The 23199-nt window shown below is 28.0% G+C and overlaps 2 protein-coding genes and 1 long non-coding RNA gene across 7 annotated transcripts; 2 read left to right on the top strand and 1 right to left on the bottom strand.

The window, feature by feature from the left end:
• Positions 1–2016: 2016 nt before the first annotated feature.
• On the bottom strand, positions 2017–3854 carry LOC149878836 (uncharacterized). 3 transcript variants are annotated; one of them, XR_016447031.1, is made up of 4 exons: positions 3715–3854; positions 3419–3586; positions 3039–3112; positions 2017–2867 (listed from the first exon to the last, which is right to left on the bottom strand). It is a non-coding gene; the product is annotated as an uncharacterized LOC149878836 (long non-coding RNA). The 3 variants fall into 3 exon arrangements; XR_016447033.1 differs by having other exon boundaries at positions 3419–3555; positions 3715–3830; XR_016447032.1 differs by having other exon boundaries at positions 3419–3555; positions 3633–3743.
• Positions 3855–3932: 78 nt separating this feature from the next.
• LOC149878835 (postacrosomal sheath WW domain-binding protein-like) lies at positions 3933–9966 on the top strand. Its single transcript, XM_090072244.1, has 10 exons — positions 3933–4121; positions 4656–4761; positions 5317–5394; positions 5637–5697; positions 7766–7858; positions 8275–8457; positions 8625–8650; positions 8852–8906; positions 9039–9097; positions 9563–9966. Exons 1-10 carry the CDS (start codon positions 4066–4068, stop codon positions 9611–9613), a joined length of 768 nt encoding a protein of 255 aa, XP_089928370.1. The 5' UTR covers positions 3933–4065; the 3' UTR covers positions 9614–9966.
• Positions 9967–11031: 1065 nt separating this feature from the next.
• LOC149878834 (uncharacterized) lies at positions 11032–17824 on the top strand. Of its 3 annotated transcripts, none has more exons than XM_090071701.1 (14): positions 11032–11190; positions 11268–11624; positions 12195–12527; positions 12640–12681; positions 12920–13123; positions 13400–13507; positions 13726–14184; positions 14340–14478; positions 14715–14765; positions 15511–15549; positions 15707–15760; positions 16047–16130; positions 17100–17378; positions 17488–17824. In XM_090071701.1, the coding sequence occupies exons 1-14, from the start codon at positions 11136–11138 to the stop codon at positions 17600–17602; spliced, it is 2319 nt and encodes a 772-aa protein (XP_089927827.1). In that variant the 5' UTR covers positions 11032–11135; the 3' UTR covers positions 17603–17824. The 3 variants fall into 3 exon arrangements, with proteins under 3 accessions (XP_089927827.1, XP_089927828.1, XP_089927829.1); XM_090071702.1 differs by having other exon boundaries at positions 11100–11190; positions 12920–13053; XM_090071703.1 differs by having other exon boundaries at positions 11100–11190; positions 12640–12843; positions 12903–13123.
• The last annotated feature ends 5375 nt before the right edge of the window (positions 17825–23199 follow it).

Here is a 23199-nt window from a genome sequence, read left to right as displayed (position 1 = left end):
AGATAACCTGGCATGGAAAGAGATAAAAAAGAGATAACCTGGCAAAAAGAGATAACCTGACATGGAAAGTCGCCTTTTCTTAATGGAAATTATAAAGCTTCTTAATGGAAATTATGAAGCTTCTTGCCTGGCTTGATTAAAAAAAAAGAGAGATAAAAAGAGATAACCTGGCATGGAAAGAGATAAAAAAGAGATAACCTGGCAAAAAGAGATAACCTGGCATGGAAAGTCGCCTTTTCTTAATAGAGAGACCTGAGTTCTTAATTGAGAACTTGAGGAGATTTTTCACCTGGAAAAAATATTAAAATCGTTTAGTATTGTTGTCTTGTTATGTTGAAGTACAAAAAAAATTTGTGAGGTTGGTAATTTCTTAATTTGGAGTATAAATTGAATATTCACTTATTAAAATAAGTCATAGAAAGGGGTTTTTTCTTTAGGGATTAAAAAGGCAATACACAACGTTTATTTCAATAAAGAGTTAAAAATCATTACAATAATCTTTTTAAAATAGAGTTGTTAGAAACAACTTTATTTTACACCTTTAACTCACTTCTATGTTCTTCATTAGCCTCATCTTCATTATAGATGTTTTCAAATTCGTCCAAGGCCACATCAGTCTCTCTTGTGGACGGCTTTATGTTTCTCCAGCTCTTTGAACTCAGAAGGATGGCACGAAGTAGGTGCTTACGCATGCCAGATGTGTTGCCATCATTGACCTCGTGAATATTGCCACAAAGTTTGCGCCGACCAATGGCCTGGCTTACACCACGATCATCATGGGTTTCGTCTGTTTTTTGCTCCTCAAAAAATTTCTAGATATCACCTTTGCTTTGTGGCATCTTGCAGACTGATTGACAATTTGACTTTGACTATGCTCAAACAGTGCCGGATATAAAAGACTCACTAAAAACTTAAAAAATAACTTAAAATCCAGAAGCTATGTTGGCATGCCAACTCTCCAGAGAGTATAGCCTTGCTATTTCCCGAAAAACGAAATTATGTTAAGTGGGTCTTAAAAAGTTTGGACAATTCAATTAACGACAATTCAACTTTAATTATACTCATTTAGTAATTAAATAGTTTAACAAAATTAATCTTTTTTTTTTTATCAAAATATACATAACATTCAAAATTGGTTTGTCTCTTTATTTGATGTCTCTGTTTTTCTTGTGTCATTAAAAAATAACAAAAATTTTACCTGCCTTTTTGTACAGACGGTTCAAGAAAGATATTTTAATGCTTTTAGCGTTAAATTTCACAATTATATAAATTATATAAAAAGAATTATTTCACAATTATATAAAAAGAATTTTAATACATAAGATTAAACTTTTTGGCTTTTGAAAAACCTTTGTTATTATTATTGTTGTGAATGATCTGTATTTTTTTAACAGCAAAATTATTCTGCCAGCCATAAATCGCCAAGTCTACCCAATTATGTTATTCCCAAGTTGTCTTTGCAGCCAAATGTCGATAAATCTGCCCAACTGCCATTAATAATCAAGGGTTTAACTTGTTAATCCTTAATCCATGCGTTCGGAATGTCTCGTTTTGTCTCGTATCGTAATGGAATGTCTCGTTTTTGTCTCGTATCGTAACAGAATGACTCGTTTTGTTGCGTATCGTACTAGGATGTCTTGTATCGTTATGTCACGCCTTGAATCGTTATGGCATGTCTCGTTTTATATCTATCTGTCTAGTAACGTTTCATAATATCTGGAACACAGTTTTTAAATTCCGAGACAAAATTATTGTCCTGGTTTATAATTTTATTCTGGGACAATTTTTTCCTATGTCTCGTTATTTTTTCCGGGACATTTCTCGTTTTGTTATGCTTATTCCTGTTCATTTCGAGAAAATGATTCCGAGACGCAGAGGTTTAGAAATAGGTGTAAAAACCGATAACGGGAAGGAATAATTGGACGAGACATCATAACAAAAACCACTGCGTGCCCAGATTAGCATGACAGCGATGAAACTTATTTATGTAGGTGAAGGTCAGAAAATCATCCAAAATGTTTACATATAGCAATATATTTGTCTTTAAATCTCTTGAGCTCTTTGCAAATGTTTGATTGCAAATATCCGTTTACACAAACAAAAAAAAAAAAAAAAGAACTGATATTTTTTCAAAACAGTCTGAGTGACATTTATGTTGAGTCAAGCGCTTTGTCAATCTCACTGATACAAATACATTTGTTTTATGACATCAATCCCTGGGGATCAATGTTATAAAACTTACGCCTTCGTAACACTACTACTTTCGTGAAAACGTAAAAATGATGAAACTACGAAAATATCTTCTTAAGTATAAAAAAAAATTACACACGCCTTTATTTTTTAAACAATGCACAGTGTTTTAAAGATTTTAAGCATTGATTTTTCTTTTTTTTTCGTGAAGTACCAGAAAATTCGTGTGAATACGTATGTATTTGTTTTATTACATCCCACCATGGTCGTAATCCCACCCTTGTAGTAAACCAGAAAATGTTAAAAAAAAAAAAAGGTTTACGTCATTTGTAATTTGTATGATCAGAGTTTCGATGAAGTAACTTTTGAACAGTTTGTAAAATACTTAAATGGCTTCAAATTTTCTTCTGTAACTTTTTAGCCAACAAAATTAGTAAGCTATTTTAAATATGGTTTGATGTTATTTTGGTTATAACTCGATTTCTCTTTATTATGAGCTCAAACAAGCCTTAAAAATTTGTGTTGTGCTGAGATCTCATTACCTCTTGCCAAATTTTTCTCAGTTAAAATGATCACAACTCGATTCTCCAAAATTCTAATGCCCTCCAGAACCTCCCAGCTCTTCTTTATTCTTTGCATGCTTTTATTTGACTTTTTACTAAAGTTCTTTTCGTATCCTAAAAAGTCATTTCAGCATGAAGATTCTGCTCTTACTTTAAAAACTTTAATAATAATAGTAATAATAATAACAATAACAATAACAACAACAACAACAACAACAACAACAACAATAATAATAATAATGATAATAATAATAATAATAATAAACACATAAAAAAAATACTCGCCAATTTCAAAACCATGAGAACGCCATTCATTTTGTAATGTGACGTAACAATTATTACACTTATTTAGTGAATGCCTATAAAATAAAGTAATTCAGTTTCAATTCTTGAATTAAAGTTTGTTTTTATGGCAGCGTTACAATCAGGTTAGGGGGATTATTTCATATTGCTCCGGCTTTCAATAGTAAACTAAGTTGGGCGTTCGTTCTTATTAAAAAAAAAAAAAAAAAAAACTTAGAGAAGGTAGTAGTAAAGAAATAAATGTAATGTAAAAAAAAATAATAATATAAAGAAAACATATAAAATGTTAAAGACAAAAGAAAAAATCTAAAATTTGCGTTTTTTCAATTTTAACTAATAAGCCAAGGTCTCTTTAAACAAACCTAAATGGAGGTCTTTTTTGAGAAACCATATCAAGTTTCAATCCCTGATGCTTTTGTCACCCATTTACCATTTTGATAAGAATATTTCTACGTGTATTAGTTTTTGATATTTTCTATGCGCCACTATTTTACGAATTCTGAACCGAATTAGGACATTCGATTAATATTCTGAAAAATAATTGATATTTCACGGGTATGAATAAAACGAACATACCTGTACGAATTGTGGCAAGCTAAGAACTTTTGTTTCGAACTATAGTTTATAGTTTATATTTAAAAGTTATATATATATTTACTTTCTAGATTTCTCTTATTCAATTTAAACTTCTGAATGCTTTACAGCTGGCTAAATTATTATATATATTTTTTTCACTTGTGGTCTACGTTTCTAACTTTATGACGTTTAAAAAAACAACACTACAAAAAAAAAAAAAAAAAAAAAAAGAGAAAAAAATGACGTAAGTTTTGGCTTCTTTTCTACTCTAAAAATTAGGTTTCAGCTTTGTTATAATGATTTAGTATGTGTGAACATATGGCTCCAAAACATTGCCACTTCTCTGTATTTCATGAAAACGAAAGCGTTTAAGAAAATTCGGATTGTTGTGCAAGCTATAGCATATTAAACCCTTGTAACCCTGTAATTTTAAATGTCTGTAAATACGGTACAAGCCAGTGGTGGAAGGTTAACTCTACAAGGAGATTAGTAAGAAATATTTATGAATTTTTTAGTTGCTGTATTTGTATTCTCTACTTACATATTTGTATTTCGTTTACTAATCAGAATCAAACTCAGACAAGCATCAACATGTTACCTTTATTTTTAACTTAAATTCTGCCTAAAGGCCGGTCCAATATTAAGTGTTTCACCTTGTCTGGTTTAAAAAACGTTTATTAGTAAAAATTTGAAATGCTTTAAGGTGTTCCTTACCTTAAGGCAGTTAACTGTTCATGTGTCCATTGCCCTACAAAAACAATGTTAATAAGTATTTTGTTTAGTTTAATTTTTAACAGATAGGTTTACATTACGAAAAGAATAATCAGTCATGCTAAAGTTGAAATAGTTTTGTGCTGTTCCCCTTTTTTGTTATTTTTGAACTTGCAAATTTGTTTTTCTATATATAATAAAACTGGTTTGCTTGAAAATTTTCTCAATATATTAAGAAACGGAATGTAAAATCTTACTATTTTAATTTTCAGTCTTTTAAAAATTTTTAACAGTTAGTTATATTATATTTAGTGTAATCTATCATCAAGATGGAGTTGAGTTTTGCCTAGAAGGAGATAGAATTCCATCAAACTTAACTGGAACCTACACAGGAGATATGTTTATTACAAATCTTAAGGTATTTTTATGTTCATTAAAATTTTTCAGATTTAAAAAAACTGATTTGTAAAAAATGAAAAAAAAAAAAAATCAATCTAGTTGATTATTATATTCTTTCAGAAAAATTTTTAATTTGACAACTATAGTTTTCTGTTTATTTATTTCCACTTAATATTTTTTATAAATTAGAAATAGTATGTTTTTGTAGATTATTATGCATGGCACTAAATATTACATCACCATGGACACAATCACCATGCTCACAATCAAGTTATTTTTTGGGGGTTTTGAGTGAAATTTTACTCATTCTTCTATATATATTCCTTCATTTATATTCTTCTTTACTAATGCTCAACATCTAAATTGTGAAAACAGCTTTTTTCATTTGATCAAACTCATCATTCCATATTTTAACTTAGTTGATGCTACTTTTCAACGTAATGCTATTTAGTTTTTTTTTAGTTTTCTCAAAACACAAAAAAATGATTTAGGTGATTATGATATGACTGTTACAATAAAGTTATGTATATATAAAAATTTATAAATATATAGTTTTAATCTATTTATATTGCAGCTTATCTTTGTAAACAATTCATCCTCTAAAGGCTATCAAACATTTTCCATGGAATTTCAAGGCATCAGAAATGTTGAGGTTAATACCATTAATTATATTTTTTTATTTACCTAATATTAAGGTCAGATTGTTCATAAGTTTTAAACGTGTTTAATTTCTGTATATTTTAAGAGTAAATGCAACCTTAGTAACTTATGTTTCACTTTCCATGCTAACCTTCAAGTTTAATATTGATTTCTTTGTTTTCTCCCTACCTGGTAGAAGAGGAGTTATAGGTTCAGTGAAGTTTAAAAATTAATTGTGCTTTTTTTTTTCTCAAGGTGAAGCAGCCAATATTTGGAGCAAATTTTCTAAAGGGATTTGTAAAATCAGAACCAAATGGTATGTAAATATACAAATTTGTCAATTTATGTTTAAGTTTTTAGAACGAAGTCTTCTATTTATTTTATTCTAATATATTTTTTTTATCTCATTTTAATAAAATTTGTCTGATTCTAGAAAAAAAATTTCTTATTCTAATATAGCTATTTTTATTTTTTTCTAATACATCTCATAATACAGTAATTTATCATCACAAAATAACTGGTTAATAAAGTATATACACTAATGCTAATGCATAATTATTCAAATAACACTACTTTTCAAAGTTTTTAACATTTTTCTTACAAATTTAAAAAAAAAAAAATTTTTTTAAAAAGTCACATTAACTTAAAAGTTGCTCTTGTAGCAAATGTTTAATTTTTTGCCACACATTTTTTTTTTTTATTCTTAAAAAAGAAAAAAAAATTAGCTTTTCAGTCTAATTTATTCCATAAAAGTTCAATAGGGGAAAAATTGGATGATTGATTGATGATGATTGGATGATTGATTGATGATGATTGGGGAAGCTAAATCATTCTTTCAATCATTTTATCTTTTTCTAATTCACATTATGATTCCTTCAAAGTTTTGAGGAATGCTTTGGTCAATGCCTTCTTGAAAAAGAAAGATTCTGATTATCCAACCACTTGAAAGAATGGGATTTTGTTTACTTTAACAGTATCACCAGTATTATTACCGCCAAAACAACCCCACACCATGACACTATCTTCACCATAATTTACAGTTGGCACAACACAGTTTCATCCTTTCATCAAAACTTTTCCTCAATCAAATTAATGTCAATCGTTAATATCTTCTATTTAAATCAAAAATTTAGAACTCTGATTTGTTGCTCCAAAGATGTTGTTTTGCCCACTGTAGACTTTTTTTCTTTCTTTGGAGCCAAACTAGTGGTTTCCTTTCAGCTATTTTACCATCAGATGCTGCTTCCATCAATTGTCTATTCACAGACAATGGATCTTCTCAGGAACTATTCATACTATTTGTAATTTCTGGGGCAGTTTAGTCTATTTCTTTTATTAATGGTAACAACTTTTCTGTTTTCAGTAGCAAATATAGTTTGCTGATTTCCTGATCACAAATCTGTATTTGACTGCTGATTACAAATCTGTAGTTGATTCACTGTGGCACATAAAGTGTAATGGATTATTATATAACAGATTACATTTATGAATTCTAAAATATATAATCTGTTAAATAAGGATCCTTCATTGTGATCAAGCGATAAATGAACAGCAAGCATGGCGGGAAAACCTGGATGGTTTTACATGATTGCAACATGATACAACTTGGTTTTATAAAAAAAATCTCTAACGGCAACAGAAATAATATAGAAATATCATTTAGGATTAAAATGAGATATAAGAGGATACAATAGATATTTATTCTCTTTGGAGCATGCAGGATACAGGTGGTTAAGGTGATAATTAAAAATAAATTTTGGAATTTTATGTGGGGCAGTCCGCTAAAATGTTCCAATTAACAAATGTGTTGAATTTTCAGTGAATCTAAAGTTAGTATGAAATTTTCCTTCTATTAGATGAAACATTTAAGAGGGCCCATTAAAAAAAAGAGTCAATTTTTAAAAAATTTTCCTGTATAAAAGTTATGCTTCCCAAAGTTATATACTGTAAGCTGCATTTTGTAGCATTTTCTTCTAATCCAATCAAGTATAGTTTTTGTCAAAAATATCTATACTTGATTGGATTAGAAGAAAATCTTCTGATTGTTCAATTTTAAAATTAAAAAATTTTTTTAAATTTAATTCTTAAAGTTTAATTTTTAAAGTCAACAAAAGTTGTTAACTAATTACTAATGCTATACAAAAGCATGGGGCAATGGGCATGCTTATCATTTACTAGTGTAAACATATGTTTTTTCTACTAATCTCACTGTGAGCAATGACAATGGCTTCTTTTTTTTTTTTTTTTTTTTTTTTTTTTTTTTTTTTTGCTTGTTTTCCATTGAAAGCAGTTTACTTGAGTTTATATTTTTGCTAAACTTAATCATTCAGTTATTTTTGTAGTTTTTTTCCTTCTTTTTTTTACTAAGTTTTATCTCTTTTTAGGGGGTTGGGAAGGAAATGCAAATTTTAAAATTGTCTTCCCCAAAGGTGGAGCAATTGATTTTGCTGAGCATTTTCAAAGAGCTGTCAATGAATGTATGAATTATTTTTGTATAATATTCTTTTTGCTTTCAGCAATCTTATTGATCAACTTTGTTAAACAATCTTGTAAGGCCTAATAATAAAATTTTTTCTTTAAGATTTATGATAAGATTCATCAATTTAAAATTCAAGAGAATTCCTTAATTGCAATCATACAATAAGTTTCTTTTAAATTCAATCATAATTTAATAATTTCTGAATTTCGATGTAAAATAAAAAATTTAGGCAGCACAAGCAATTATTTATCTTATAGTTCTCTAGTTATTTTATTATGTTATCAAATTATTTCTTGATTCCTGATATTTGATTTGATATTCCTGATATTTGATTCCTGATATTTGATCCTGTATTTTCATCTCACAAAATGTAATAATTAAATCCAAAAAACATGAATAAATTTTTATTTTTAGCAACACGTTACCGTCAAAATGGTATGGCACCCCCACCCCCACAGCCTGCATTTATTCCTCAAGCAGGTTACTACCCTCAGCCAGGATATTATCCTCAACCTGGTTTTTACCCTCAGGATCCAATGCAAAATGGGGTATACTATCCACCTCCTCAGGGTTATGGATATTCACCAGCTCCTCCAGGTTAATATTTTCTTCTAACATTGTTCTATTATTTAGCTATAACAAAATTTTTTAAATTTGGAAATACATTAACTTTATAACAATATTTTATATGTATATTCTCTCTCTCTCTCATGCGCACACACACATCTTATGATGTATTTGTATCAAAGTACTCTTTTTTTTAGGTCAGCCAATGTATGCTGCTCCTACAGTAAGTTTTTGCCACAAGTATCTGTTTTATGTCTACTAATATGATTTTTATATATATATATATATATATATATATATATATATATATATATATATATATATATATATATATATATATATAATATTTTGTTGTTACCAAATAAAACCTCAAAACTCAACAATTAACACTTGATTGTACAAACTACAATCATTATATTTATAGGGTCAAGCTCCTCCTCCTTATGCATTCAATGGTCAAGGTCAGGCCCAGTCTTTTTGTGAGTAATAAACATTTATGCTGTTTAAAAAAACTTTTACCTTTATTTTTTGTTTTTGAAGGGTTTTCAATCATGTAATTTTATCAATAGTCTAATATTTTTATTGTTAACCTTTTTTCTTTTTTTTTCCAGCAACAAATCCAAAAGCACAAGAAGCATATATGAGTGGAAACAATGTTTATGTTCCAAATGTGAGTTGAATTTTGTAACTTTACTTTACCATTTGAAACAAGAGAAATTAGAGTATGTTTTTATATATATATAAACATATAAGCTTTTTTTTTTTTTTTAACAAATAATCTCACTAAAAATTATACCTAATAATTTTACCAAAAATTTTATGTAATGATTTTAATAATTTTTTTTAGTTACTACAAATATTAATGATTTATCTATTTGCTTACTACTTATAGTATGCAAATATAACTATTCAGAACTTGTTCATCTATCATCTTAATATCATCTTATTATATTATATACATATTTCATAGCACTTTTGTTAATGGTGTTTACAGGGCCTGTTAAATGTAAAATGATTCAAAAATAAAATGACCTTATGGGTCTTGAGATATGAGTATAATGTTAATGCACAATAAAAATATTCTATAAAAAAATGTTGTTTTATCTTTTAAATTATTTATAAATTGTATATTTAGGATGCACCCCCTCCATACAATCCTAATTACGAAGTGAAAAAAGATCAATGAGCAATTATCTGCAGTATTGTTATAAATTACACTTTCCTAATTAACTTAATTCCAAATACTTCAAGGAATGAGGCAAAAGATTTAAATTTATATTTAAACACGAACGCTGTTTTTGTTTATCTTTCAGAATTTTTGCAAACTTTGCTATCAATATCTTTAACACAATCTTTTGATTTTTTTTTTTTTAATTTTCAGCCTTTACATTCTTATTTAAATGATTGAGTTTCTTAAGAAGATATTTTATTTATTTCTCTGTATTCAGCTGTTGATACCACTTTATTTTAATACCTATTGTAGTATTTTTGTTTTTCCATATGAAATAAAAAAATATATAAAAGAAGAGAAACATTTTATTGAAAAATTACTGTTTATTCTTTCTCTTTTCTCTAATTCCTTTTTCCTTATTTTTGTTGAGCTGCATGTTTTTGTATTCAAAATAAATATTGATATTTGATATTTAGCTAATTTAACCTCTGCAAAAGATTGTTGTTCTTGCAACAACTAAAAAGAAATTCAGTGATTTTACTACCATTTTTTAAAAAAATATATGTGTGTGTGTGTGTGTAAATGTTTAGAAATATTGTTGATTCTCAGTTCTTTAACTGTAATTAAAAAAACATTTTTTTCTTTGAGAAATTTGAAACATTCAAATTTCAAAAATTTGACTATAAAAAATTTTTCATCAAATGACTCTTAGTTGATATTTCATTTCAAGGCTGAATTTCATAATATAAATATTTATTGTTTTTAGACATGAATTTTCATGAATAAGCGAGCTTAGGAAGCTGGTGTTTCTTTTATGCTGCACACTTTGAAATCTTTTATACTTTTTTGTTGACTGAGATACAAAATCTGGTATTTTTAAGTAAACCTCTTGAGACTTGAAGCTTAAAACTAATCTCTTTAAAACATTGAAAAAATTGTGTTTATTTTGTGTTGTTGCAGTTTGTTTTTTTTTGTTTGTTTTTGTTTTGTTTTTTTTATAAATTTCCAGCATCATTTAGCAATACTTAAAAAATCTTAGAGTAAAGAGTAAGAAAAAAAATATTTATTTTGGTTTTTTGAAAACAGTGAAGTATACTATAACCTAAAATAAGTGAAAATGTAGATTTTTATTTTTAAATATTTAATGAGTTATTTGGATGAAGACAATGTAATATGTAACTATTATGTAATATTACATTTTATTAAATATTCTATAATACATACTGCATAATTATATAAATATAGTTTTTACAAGTAACTAATATCTGTTTAAAAACTAACATAAATTTTTAATATATATTTAATATATATTTGCAAAACTTCTTTTAATAATGTTTTAAATATTTATGTAGCATATATTTATAAAACATTGTTGAAGATCCATTTTCAAAAATAAACTAAAAAAACAGTAGTTGAAAAATAAATTTTTAAAAAATAACCAAATCACAAATAGTGGCCTAACCCAGTTTACATTAGTAGAAAAATAACTTGTTTGTTTTGCAGGTTTTTCAGATTTTGTTGCAGAGTTCATCAGAATATGAAGTTCCTTTTACTTGAAGTTTATGCTGCATTAATTGGCTATGCATACACATGTGAGTTGTGTTTAAGTGTTTTTGTTAGTAGAACTTGCTTGAGTTTGTCTCAAGTCAACATTCTGTTGCATGCCTAGATTGCCCTTATGTTAGCTATGCACGTGGCTTTGATATGATTGACACAAAAAATATATCTGAATGGCATCAATCTGGTGATTGGCTTGCAGTAACAAGCCAGAAAAATTGTTCCTGGGAAGTGCGACTTCCAAGCAGTGATGTACAAATGGAACTATTAGTTTTAACATTTCAGACATTTCAGTTGAAATATTATCACACACTGATGACTTGTAATTCAACAGTTATGTTGGTTTTTGTCCAAGAGCAGCGAGTCAAATTAGAATGTGAGAATAAGTTATTAAGAAATGCAACCACAGAATTACTAGAAGTCCAGGAAATTCCAGCTGTAATCTTATATTATGAAACATTCACTAAAGGTAAACTGTAAGATAACTGTAAGATATTATAGTTGTAAAAATACTGTTACATAAAAATTATATAAATTTGTTTACTCTTTTCAGTTCTACATTTTTTATGATTTTTGAGTGTGGAATGATTTTTTTTTAATTATTTTAAAAAAATTTTAATTGAAATTAAAATTATTGTAGTTTGTTGTGGCATTAAACTGACCATAGTGCCATAGAGCATTAAAATTGCTGTATTGTCTTGCAGCATCCTGTAGAATTAGAATTTAAAACTAAAGTTTTAACAAATGAATACCTAAGTTTTGAATATATTAGGAATTTACTTAAAGTTAAAGGACATTTTGCCAAATCTAAATGTTAATTTATTTAAAGATTATTTCTTAATCAAAAATAAATTGACAAAGTTTGGTAAAATGTCATTCAATATAAGTTCTTTTAGCACCATGTAAATAATGCAGCACCAAAGTGTTCAAAATACAGTTATTTATACATCTGTTTAAATGTTTTAATGCTGCAAGGCACAATAGTAGGTAAAATATTTTGACAAAATCATAAAAAAGAGTTACAATCATTGCATTTTAGATTTGGTTAGTGTTGTGAAATTTAAAGACCAACAGAATATAATTCCATTTGTAAGTGCTCCTTACCTCCGAAACCAGAAGTCACCAACACATGCTTTATGGGTACTTCCTGAAGTTCCTATTGGTTATCGAATGTTTTTAGTGTTTCTTGACATTTATCAGCAAAGGGGATGTGACTTGGATGCACTATGGTTGACACGATTGGATTTGTCTTACAAATCTATCATAGATTTTAAATATTGTAGTAAGGTGATAAGTAGAAGTTTTACGAAGTCCATTGTACCTTCGTTAAGGAGTATTTTAACAGTTCATTCAGCTCCATGTTACAAATTATGTAGGTTTTTTCTTCTGCATCAAAGTTTAAATGATTTTAAATTAATTTTTTTTTTTTTATTTATAAATATAGTTTTAGTGGTAAGTTGTTAAAAAATTTTTTTTTCAAACAGGTGAAAACAGTTTTACAATGGGAGTCTTTATGACAGATGAAAGTAAGTTTTCATTAAATGTTCAAAAAAGTTTTGATCATCATCATGGTAATGATGATCATCATGATGATGACCATGATAGTTATGATGATGATCATCATCATGGTGATTGTGATGATAATAAGGATGGACATTTGTAGCAGCAACATGGTGGCAATCACAATGGTAACAATTATTATGGTAATATGACAAACCATAAAAAATTTTATTGAAAAAAAATCCAGGAATTTGTTTCCTTTAGAATGTGGTGGAATAAAAAATTCTTCGCATGGTTTCATAGAGTTACAATCAGTCTGTTTTCAACAAACAGAGCCATCACAATGTGTTTGGATACTTAACCCTCCATCAACTCTAAATTCAATTCCAAGTTTAAAGGTATATTTGGTAAACCATGGTCCATGGCTCAATAGTCTTAAAATTTATCATGCACTGAGTTATCTTTATGGTTTGTAATTTAAAAGCTGTTCTTTTTCTTTATAAATAAAATTTCTGAGAATTTAAATGGCTGACATGTTCAAAATATTTTAGTCTGCATCACCACAAAAATTAAATATTTTATGCACAGTTTTTTTAACAAATAGATCACAGGAAGAAAAAAAATTTATAAATTATGTAAATGTTTTATAATATTTTCTATCTTTTTAGATGTGTTATTTTTTTTTTTTGTTATCTCTCTAGAGTTTAACACCTTTTTCTTTTTCTTTTTTTTGATTTTCTTTAGGATTTGTTGAAGTAAAAAACGGTTTAAAGACAGTAAAACTAGAGAAAGATGTTGCAATCTCTTTCCAAATCAACAGTTCTTTGAGTTTATCATATATATATGCACAAGGTGTTGTAATTTTTGTTTAGTTTATTTTGTATTTATTTTTGAAGTTAATCTGATATTAAAATTTGCAGGTTTTTATGAAGATCTACATTTGGTGTAAAAGATTATATTTACTTTCACTTGGTATTTTTATTCTAGCAAAACACTGCAACAAGTAATTTAATTTTCATGTTTTTATTAATTTTTTGGTTTGTTATTTTTTTATTGTGTCAATATTTTAGATGGTTGTGGGGCAATAAAAGCATTTAAAGGGATGAGTCTATCCCAAGATGAGATTTTACTATCTAAATATGGGGATTCACAGTATTGCTCTTGGATATACTATGCTGAAACTGATTTCCTGTTTTATATAGACACTTTTACTGACATCTCTGAAAAATGTCTAAATTATAATTCCATTACTATCTCAGATGGTATAAAAAATATTATGACTATACCTTGTGGGAAAGCAGTAAAAACATCCTTTCTAGGGAAGCGTTTTTTTGTTATTGCTGAAGGCATCTTTTCATTGCGTTTCATAAATTTTAAACTTCAATCAGTATCATTATCTTCAAATACTATCTTGTCAACCTATAGTGAAAACATCATATGCTCTAATCTAATTATGAAATCGTCAAAAAAAGAGTTCACCTCTTCTGGCTTTGAAACAGAATTTGAAAAATCTTTGCAACAAACCACCAGTAAAATCATTTATTTTTTAATTTAAGATTTTTTTTTTTTTTATAAAAGTTTTTATTTTTTGTTTTCATTGTTAACATGATAAATGTTATTACACAAGAATAGTGTAAGTGTTTAAATAATTTTTTAGCTTATACCACTATTTCAAATTTTTCAGCTTATACCACTATTTCAAATATTCTTCCTTCAAAAATATCTCAGAAATCAAGTAGGACTTGGTTTATTCTCATTCCGATTATAGGAAGTGGTGTACTCTTGTTTTGCAGCTGTGTGGTTGTTCTCTTTTTATATTCTAGGTATTTACATGTTTTATAAACATTTTCAGTTCATTGCTTTTCATTTTCATTCATTTTCATTATTGCAGTTCATTATTTTTAAGACTAATGAGAATCTTTTTTTATTTATTTTCCTAATTTATCTACTAAGGCTAACTGTCGTCAGTTCATTGCTAGTTATTTTTAACTCTTTTGAGGTTATTGAGAACCTTAGCTTTATTAGTTTACTTACTGTTTTGATTATATTTGTATCACAGGAAGAAGAATAGAAATCTCAATCAAAAGAAATTTCTAAGGAAATCTGAAAGGTTGGTTTTGTAAACTTTTAAAATATGAAAATTTAAAAATAGAAATTAAAAAATGAAAATTAAACTTGAAAATATTTTTTTTTTGGAAAACACACTGCCATCATACTGCCATCACACTGCCTCGTATGAAAGCATCTAAACAAATTCTAGACTATGAAGAGGTCCCAACAATGCAATATGAATTCTTACATTAAAAACTGAAGGGTTACATAGCAAAGGTTGCATAAAAATGAAAACTCTAGAACGCATTTAAATCTTTAATTTTCTAGATCATTATTTTTTCTGTGCCATTTTTAACTTAAGAATTCCTCAAACGTACTTTAAAATAGTTTCTAAATTCTCTACTTCATCATCAGTGTTATATTGATACAACTTTTTTTGTTTTCATTTGAGAAGATTGTGTCTACTCCCTAGAATCTTGCAGATGCAGTTCCAAATTTTGAAGAAATGAGTTAATAATAAAGATATATTTACAATAACCATGTTCGTTAGTGGCAGAGAGATGCAATTCCTATCTTAACCCAAATTTTAAAATGATTGAATATGTTTTCATTAACCTATTTTAATAATTGTGGAAGTTCTCCTGAAGATTTCATGTTTTGAGTTGCATCTGTATGCTTCAAGGCTTTAAAAAGGTTTAAAAGGGTAGATGGGGGAGAAAAAGGTTTAAAAAGGTAGAGAGGGGAGAAAGAAGTAATTTTATTATCTGTATTTTTCATTATCATTTTTTGTGTGTTTTTTTTAGTACTTTACCATTTTTTTGGTGTGAGAAGCAAGAAAATCAGTATGTACCCTTCTTTTACTTTGAGACATTAATCTTTTAGAAATTTTCTTAGGAAATTTATATAATATCTTAATAGGATTAAAAATTAAGTTTAGAAGGAAAATCAAAATCCGAAACGAAGTGGTTGTGATCGTTATTATTTGTATGTTCTTTTTAGATTCCCTCTGACGTTCAAGACGTTGGAATCAAAAACGAGTAACTCATCCCAGTGGTAATTTACAAGAGTTTCATTTTAAAGAAGAAAAATAATTTCACTTGTTGAAATGTATTTGTTCAATTTTTATTCCTAGCCATTGTAAACCAGCCACTCACCCACCCACCCCTTTTCTTAATCCCACACCTCATTTTAACACCCTTTCCGTTATTTAAAAAATTTTTAGCAAGTTTTGATTTCTATTTACAGCTTTTATTCGATTTTATAAAGTTAATGAATTACCGAATCATTGACTTTCGATTCAATTTTCAGGTTGTTTAATTTCTTTTTTCATTTTCCTCAGGTCTCTTTGCAATCAACCAGATTTATTACTTGGTTCTGCGAATAACCCGCTCTACACAACCACGCCGACCCCTATAAATATGCGGTGAACATTTTTTATTCTTTGTTAGTTTTTTTTAAAGTATTGTTTTTATATTTAAGTACTTAAGCATTATTTACCAAATAAGAACTTGGAAGCAGCTTAGGCATTATTTCACATTCCTCTCCTTTTTTACAGTGATGTCATTTGAAATGAAATAATAAGTTTTTTGATGATATAAGTACTATAATGAAGAAAGGCAAATAATAAAAAAAGTAATATAATGAAATAAGTACTATCTAACTCTAGAAAATTATTTTTTTTAGTTCTTTAAAATAAAACTCTCACCAATTTTTTTTTTTTCTTTCTTTTTTTTTCTCTTATTTAATAAAGTCTAAATTTAATAATTTTTGTGTGGTTTTAGCTTTTGTTTTATATACTTGTTCAAAGCAATTTAATCTGTTTTTTACTAAGAATTTTGAAGATTAATATTTCAAAGGAGTTTTTAAAAAACAACTTGCTCAGTTTTTTGGGTCGGTTTTCGACTAGATGCAATCTTTACATTGTTTTGGACTACATGCAATGTTCACATTTTTTTCAACTAAATACAGTGTGAACATTGTATTTAGTCGAAAACCGACCAAAAAAAAAAGAGATGGAGGATAAAACTGGTTGAGTTGAAATCAATTCAATTTTGAAATTGGTCTAGTAGATATTGAGTAAAGTTTTGAACAGTTAAATTACTTGCTAGTATAGCTCCATCTATTCCGATATTTTCATAATGAAATGTATTTTTCTTTTCATTTTGGGGTAAGGTAAACCAGGTCCAGTTGAATCAGCTCAACTTCGTTAAAAAGTTGTCAGTATTTTGTTTTGATGTAGTGTTTTGATGACGTAATTAATAGCGTGTTTTTAAATTTTGAAAAAAATTTGTGTTTTGACGTGATTTAAAATCTTGATGTGTTTTTAAAATTTTGATGTTTTTTTAAAATTTTGTAAAAAAACGTTTAAAGTTTTTGTTTCATACTCTTCTAGGCTACAAAATAATGACAATGACGAAACGTCTCGAATTTACATGTCATCAGAAAATCCAGAATATTCAAGTCCTGAGAGCTTGGAAACCACCAAAAATATTAACCAATCAATAAAGCAAATACACGAAAAAACAGTTGGTAATGACTTTCTCAGTAACCCTAATCCGCTGTATGATCTGTCGGAGGAAGAATTTTATGCGGTGTCAAGTAACCCAATTTATGACCAAGCAAGATCATCGGGTTCTTTTTCTTCTCATGCTTATTCGTCAGTGTATTTTGGGTGTGTTTTAAAATTTTGTGTGCGTTAAAGTATACAAAAAAAACAACATTTAAAAAGTGCCTAGAAAAGTTAACGTTTTGAAAACTAAAAAAATGAAATATTTATTTAGATCTGAAAATTACGGTTACGAAGAATCGACTCAATACGCTTTACCAGAATCGCCAGTTATGTCACAGACTGAAAATTCCGTTGAAGTTGCATCACCAGCTGATCAGCAAATTTAAATTTTTCGGCTTTTTTCCCTTCACTGCTTAACTATTCAAACACTTATTGCAACGCGTACTTCACACGTGCAATGCGTACCTGAAGTGTAGAGCATACTAGTCGGAAACAAACTGTAACCAAATATAGTTGAAAGATTAAAGTGTTTTTATTTTATATTGTAAATATAGGTTTTTAACAAAATTGTACAATAATATACTGAAGAAAAGCGTTTATATTACAAATAGTATTATAATTCGCTCGGCGGGAAGGACGTTTTTAGTTTTTACAGGAAGTGGTTAACTATTTAAAGTTACTTATTGTTCGGATAATATATATCCTGATATATATTATCCTGATATATATATTATCCTGATATATATATATATATATATATATATATATATATATATATATATATATATATATATCAGTGTTTCCAAACCTTTTTTGTATCTAAGCCTTTTTAAAACCCGGCTAAACACCTAGCACTCTTCATCATGATTATTTTCCTCCATTTTAAAATTAACTTTCACGTTCAGAATGATTTGATATTCATCACCGTACCTTCGCACAAGAAGTTTTACGAAGGTGATGCGAATATTTGCAAATTTGGAATTTCGTAACTATGAAGATTCGAAAAAATTCGAAATTCAGAACTTCGTAACTACGGAGTTTTGCAAAGTTTGATACGAAGTTTTTTAAAGTTTACGAAGTACTCCGATGTACTACGAAGCATAGCGATGCGAAGGTGCGGTGTTTATTTGATATAAATATGCTCTAAATGAATATTTAGGTTTTTGTAGTCAAGAATTAAGAATAGAATGCAATACAAATCAAACTCTAAAATTTCTTTAATCCAAAATTAAACTCAAAAATTTCTTTAATCCAAAAGACATATTTTTTGATTTATCGTATGCACGTTTTTGTATTTAAGAAAGATTAAAAACAAAGTATAATTTTATAATATATGTAAAAAGTATAATTGGTTCTCTTTATATTAATTTTTCTTACATTAAAATAGATTTGAGATCTCTAAAAAAAGTAAGTTTTCAAGTTTTGTGAAGCCAATTTTTTCGGATTTTGAGAGGTCAAAGCAATATAACCTTACCTTAAAGCATTTTATTAACTAATTCAATAACTGTGTGGTTGGTGAGAATTTGTTTTGGCAAACCAAGTTGTTTGCCATACAGGATATCATTTTCCGCTCTAAGCCTATAATATCTGTTACACATTACACGCTCTGATAATTTTAAAGAGCAAGCAAGCACAGATATGCGCCTATAGTTTCAGATACGAGTCATCGTCTGTCTTTAACAACGGTGTGACGAGGACAATTTTTTATTTATCACGAACACTACTTTTTTTTTTAAGAGAAAGATTGAAAATATGAAATACGGAAAATTCATTGATTTCGAAAACATTTACGATAACTTTTTTAACTCCTGCTCTTTTATTATTTTGAAGAGTTTAAAACACCTTTTGTATTTTTTTTATTATTATATTCAAGTTTTTGTTACAGATTTTTACATCCTCAAAAATTGTTTTAGCTGCGACATGCTCCTTATTGCGCAATATTTGAATGCTTATATATTATTGCGCAATATTTGAATGCTTATATATTAGGATTAACAAATGTTCAAGTTTTTTTTTGTTTTTTTATTGTGTTAAAAAAATCTCTTCTACTTGTAAGAGTGCTCGATATTGAGTGGTGTAAAATGGAATCCTCGATATTAAGAGGTATAAAATAAGCAGTTTTTATATTTTGAAGGGGGAGAAAAACAGCTATTTTATCTAACATCAATTATCTAATTATCAGCCATGCAAATGAAAAAGTAAAAAAAAGTTACAAAATAACTAAACTACCGAATGATTTTCCATTTAGTCTCATGCATACTTAATAGTATGACTATTAGCGTCATTATTGTTCCGAGAAATGTTCTACGGGACAATAATCTTAAGTGGATTCTAAATGGTTTTGGTAGGAACATCGTCGTTCTAAAAGAAAAGTTATCATTTACTCGTTTTGCACAAAATGGGATTTTTCATTATTTGATTGAACATAAACTTCTATCATTCTGTAAGTCATTAATTAAATTGCTTTAACCAATAGCGAAGTTAGGACATTATAAGATTCATTTCCTGTAAACATTATTCATTTGTATGAAAAAACTCAACTTCATACGCAACTTCATGCGTATCACTAGTGAGGAAAAACTCACAAAGTTAGTGAGTTTCTATTTATTTAGAAACTCACTAACTTTGTGAGTTTTTCCTCACTAGTGATACGCATGAAGTTGCATTTATTGGGACCGAAATGGTTTTGACAATTTTTTATCCAGATAAAATTCTGATGCAAAATCCATAATTTAATCAACATTAGACGAAAATGCTGATTATTTTTGATTATTTTTTTTATATTTTACAGAAATTGTGTTTAAATTATTTCCTGTACGAGAACATCAAAATTACCCATGCAGTTTATCAAGTCGCTGATATTTAAGTGTCGTCTGAGGAAAACATTACTACACGTGGTTCGAAAATAGAAAAGGGGTGGGTTGGGGAAATATATCGAAGAAAAGACAAAGTAAATGCCTTCCTTACGAAACAAACAAAAAAAATATCTAAACCTAATAAGTTTCCAAAAAAATTAACCTCGTCGTTTTAAATATAATTTAACTTTACTGAGAATGAAAGAACTTCGATTTTCGAATCGTAATGGGGGTTGCATAATTATAAATTTATTCTAGACGAATTCAAAATTCAAATAAAGCTAGCTTATTTTTAAAGGCTTATTTTTGACTGGTGACAGAATCAAGTATCTAGTGTGTCAAAGGTTCTTTGAAAAAATGCCTTTTATAAGTAATTTTCTGGTTGACAAAGCTTTTTTAAATCACTACTGATAAGGGAGGTTTAAAAAATTTTGAGAGAATTGAAAGAACACATTTAAAATTTTCATTAAATGGAAACACGAAACGTACGAAAATCGAGCATAAAGCAATTTCTTAATTTAAGATTTGTCAATTTTGAACATTTTTACAGATCTAAGGAATATTCCGGGGAAAAAAAATTCAAAATATGTTTCTCAATCAACTTACAGAAGCTATTTGCAGCAATTGTAGCTTTTCGTTTTTTAAGTCTCAAAAGTTTGAAATTCATAACTATTGTTTTTGACATGCAAAGTGTGCTTCGAATGATGCTACTCCTATGGATTTTACAAAAAAGTTTACACCTAAACAATTTATGTAAGAGGTAGTTAAAATGAACAAGGAATTTTATGAAGGAGGTAGTTAAGATAAACAAAGATTTTTATGGAATGAGTGACAAAATTCTAGAATCCATTCATACAATGCGACAACATGGATTCCGCTATTGAAAAATAAAAGAAGAATAAGTGTGTATTTGGTTTCGATTGACCAGATTCAAACTTTCAAAAATACCAGAAAAAGACCCGTATGAAATAAACGAGCTGTGTGATTTGTCTGCCAAATGAGGAAGGCAAAAAAGTCAATTGATTAAAAATAGAATGTCTGAAATATGGAAAATTGAATCCCAAACAAATCTCATACAATTATGAGCATAACGGTACATATAAAAAAAATGATAGTAGCAGACTGAGGAAGACCAAGTTACACAGATCACAACAAATGCTGATAACATTCTTTCAGTTAAATAATAAAATGTTGTCAATCAAATGTCGCAAATACAAAAAAAAAAAAAAAATTATTGAAATTGTGTTCTTTAGGAGTGGTGCCGGAAAAATTTTACAGCTGGTACGCATCTCTACGAGCTAACTGCTAAGAAACTACGTCTTTAGTACCAGAGCCAACTGGTGATTCATCCAGTAATTGTCTTTTTTTTGAGATGGTAGGGGAGGATGGGTAGGAACGAATGATTGATCCCATAGCTAAAATGCGCCTAGAAAAAGACTCTAAATTTTCACTAAGTGATTACAGACAAATTGTCCAATTTTTTACTGGATGTTGGTGTGGGTGTCTGTGTTAGCGGTGTATTCCACTTTTTTCTGTGCAAAAGTAAAGTTTCCGTACTTTTCGAAAGTTTATTAAAGAACATGCTGGCTTTTTCGAGACATCAGACAGTGGTTGAAAAGTAACTAACAAACAATATATTAGCTAGGAAAAAGTTTTTTTTATGCATAGACCACGTACTTATTCTGCATTTAATATTTTAATCCAGTTGCACAGCTTGGGGAGGAATGAGCATTTCCTTCTCGGATAGGACTGAACTGAAGCTCAATCGTATTTTGTTCAAATAAAGTTCGAGCTTCTCTGCCAGCCTTTGAAGACATCAGATTTTTTCAGCGTAATTTTCCATGCGTTAGAAACAGGAAAGGTTTTTGGTGGTAAGTTTATATTCATAAATTATAGAAGGTTGTGATGCTGCGCAGTTTTTTTAATGAAGTTTCATATTTTTGTTTAAATACGAAAAGTTACTTTTTCAAAAACTGATAAAGAAGTTTGAACTTAATTACTAACGAAAAATCCTCATGTTAGATGTAAACTTATGCATTAATCACGTGATCTTCACGTAAAAATATAGAACTTGACCTGTTCGCGAACTTTTTTTGATGTTATCTTTTTTTTTAAAAAGATTTCATTTATTTCAAATAAATGTAACAACTTTTGTTAAGTTTTACATAAATGTTTGAAGTATTTATATAGTTTTTTAAACATTTGGAAATGAATACTGCTTTTTTTAATTGCTTATGAAGTAAGTAGTACGTGTATTTCTATATTAATATCAACATACTAATTTTATTTCAAAAAATTAAAAGAAATGTGTATTTATTTTTTTGCACTTAACTGTATAACGCTGATGCAAGTATGAGAAAAGAAATTCAACAATTTACTTTTTAAATGTAAAATTAGTAAAAAATGCTTCCTTTCTTTTTTTTTTTTTTTCTTTTTTTTTTTTACAGTTTTTTGTTTTTTAGTCTTTTTTTGTTGAAAAACTAAATATCTTCAACTTTAAAATGAAGCTCGCGTACTTAAACCGGTAAAACGAGACACATTTTTCATTTATATCTTTTGGATTGAGAAATAAATTTCGACTACTTATTACGACGAGCGGTGTCCTTGAGAATTTATATATTTGTATAAATGTACCTTTTTTTTGTTTTAACAAATGTACATTTGATTTGTGGAACACAGCAATATGATCCACTGCCTCCAAAATCAAGTTTTAACTTTTCTTTGATACTGAACATTCAAAACTAATCATGTCAATAGTGATTTTAAAAACTAATCTATTCTAATGCTTGTGTTTTTTTATTGTCCGAGAACATCACATCAAAGGTATGCGTCTATTAATATGAAGAGTTCTATCTATCAAAATAATGATTGACAGAACTTCGTTATACGGTAGTCTAATTGATTTATCAGTCACTCGAACGCGCGTGTTTGTTGAATACAATTTTTTTTTTGTGTTTGTTGAATACAATTTTTCTAGTCAATAAACTGTTAAGTGCTTTTGAATGAGGAAGTCAAAACCCTTTTTATTTATAACAATATTTAATAAAAATAGAATTTAAAAACGTTGAAATCACTTATTTATACAAAAATCTTAAGGCCTGGTGACAAGAATATTATTGAAGTGTTAA

This window comes from Hydra viridissima, unplaced genomic scaffold (assembly GCF_058129835.1).
Source record: "Hydra viridissima isolate aposymbiotic clone 2 unplaced genomic scaffold, HvirCarnegie_v1 scaffold_14, whole genome shotgun sequence".
Taxonomy (NCBI): domain Eukaryota; kingdom Metazoa; phylum Cnidaria; class Hydrozoa; order Anthoathecata; family Hydridae; genus Hydra; species Hydra viridissima.
The sequence above is the reverse complement of the archived record's forward strand: the minus strand, read 5'-3'. Positions and strand labels throughout refer to the sequence as shown.

Bases quoted from the DNA above. Each gene is read 5' to 3' on its own strand.
- LOC149878835 (XM_090072244.1), top strand. From the start codon at position 4,066: ATGTCTGTAAATACGGTACAAGCCAGTGGTGGAAGGTTAACTCTACAA. The intron at 5,395-5,636 runs GTTAATACCATT...TTTTTTCTCAAG, and splicing joins AAGGCATCAGAAATGTTGAG to GTGAAGCAGCCAATATTTGG. The intron at 8,907-9,038 runs GTGAGTAATAAA...TTTTTTTTCCAG, and splicing joins AGGTCAGGCCCAGTCTTTTT to CAACAAATCCAAAAGCACAA.
- LOC149878834 (XM_090071701.1), top strand. From the start codon at position 11,136: ATGAAGTTCCTTTTACTTGAAGTTTATGCTGCATTAATTGGCTATGCA. The intron at 14,185-14,339 runs GTAAAATCATTT...CAAATTTTTCAG, and splicing joins ATCTTTGCAACAAACCACCA to CTTATACCACTATTTCAAAT. The intron at 16,131-17,099 runs GTGAACATTTTT...ATACTCTTCTAG, and splicing joins CCGACCCCTATAAATATGCG to GCTACAAAATAATGACAATG.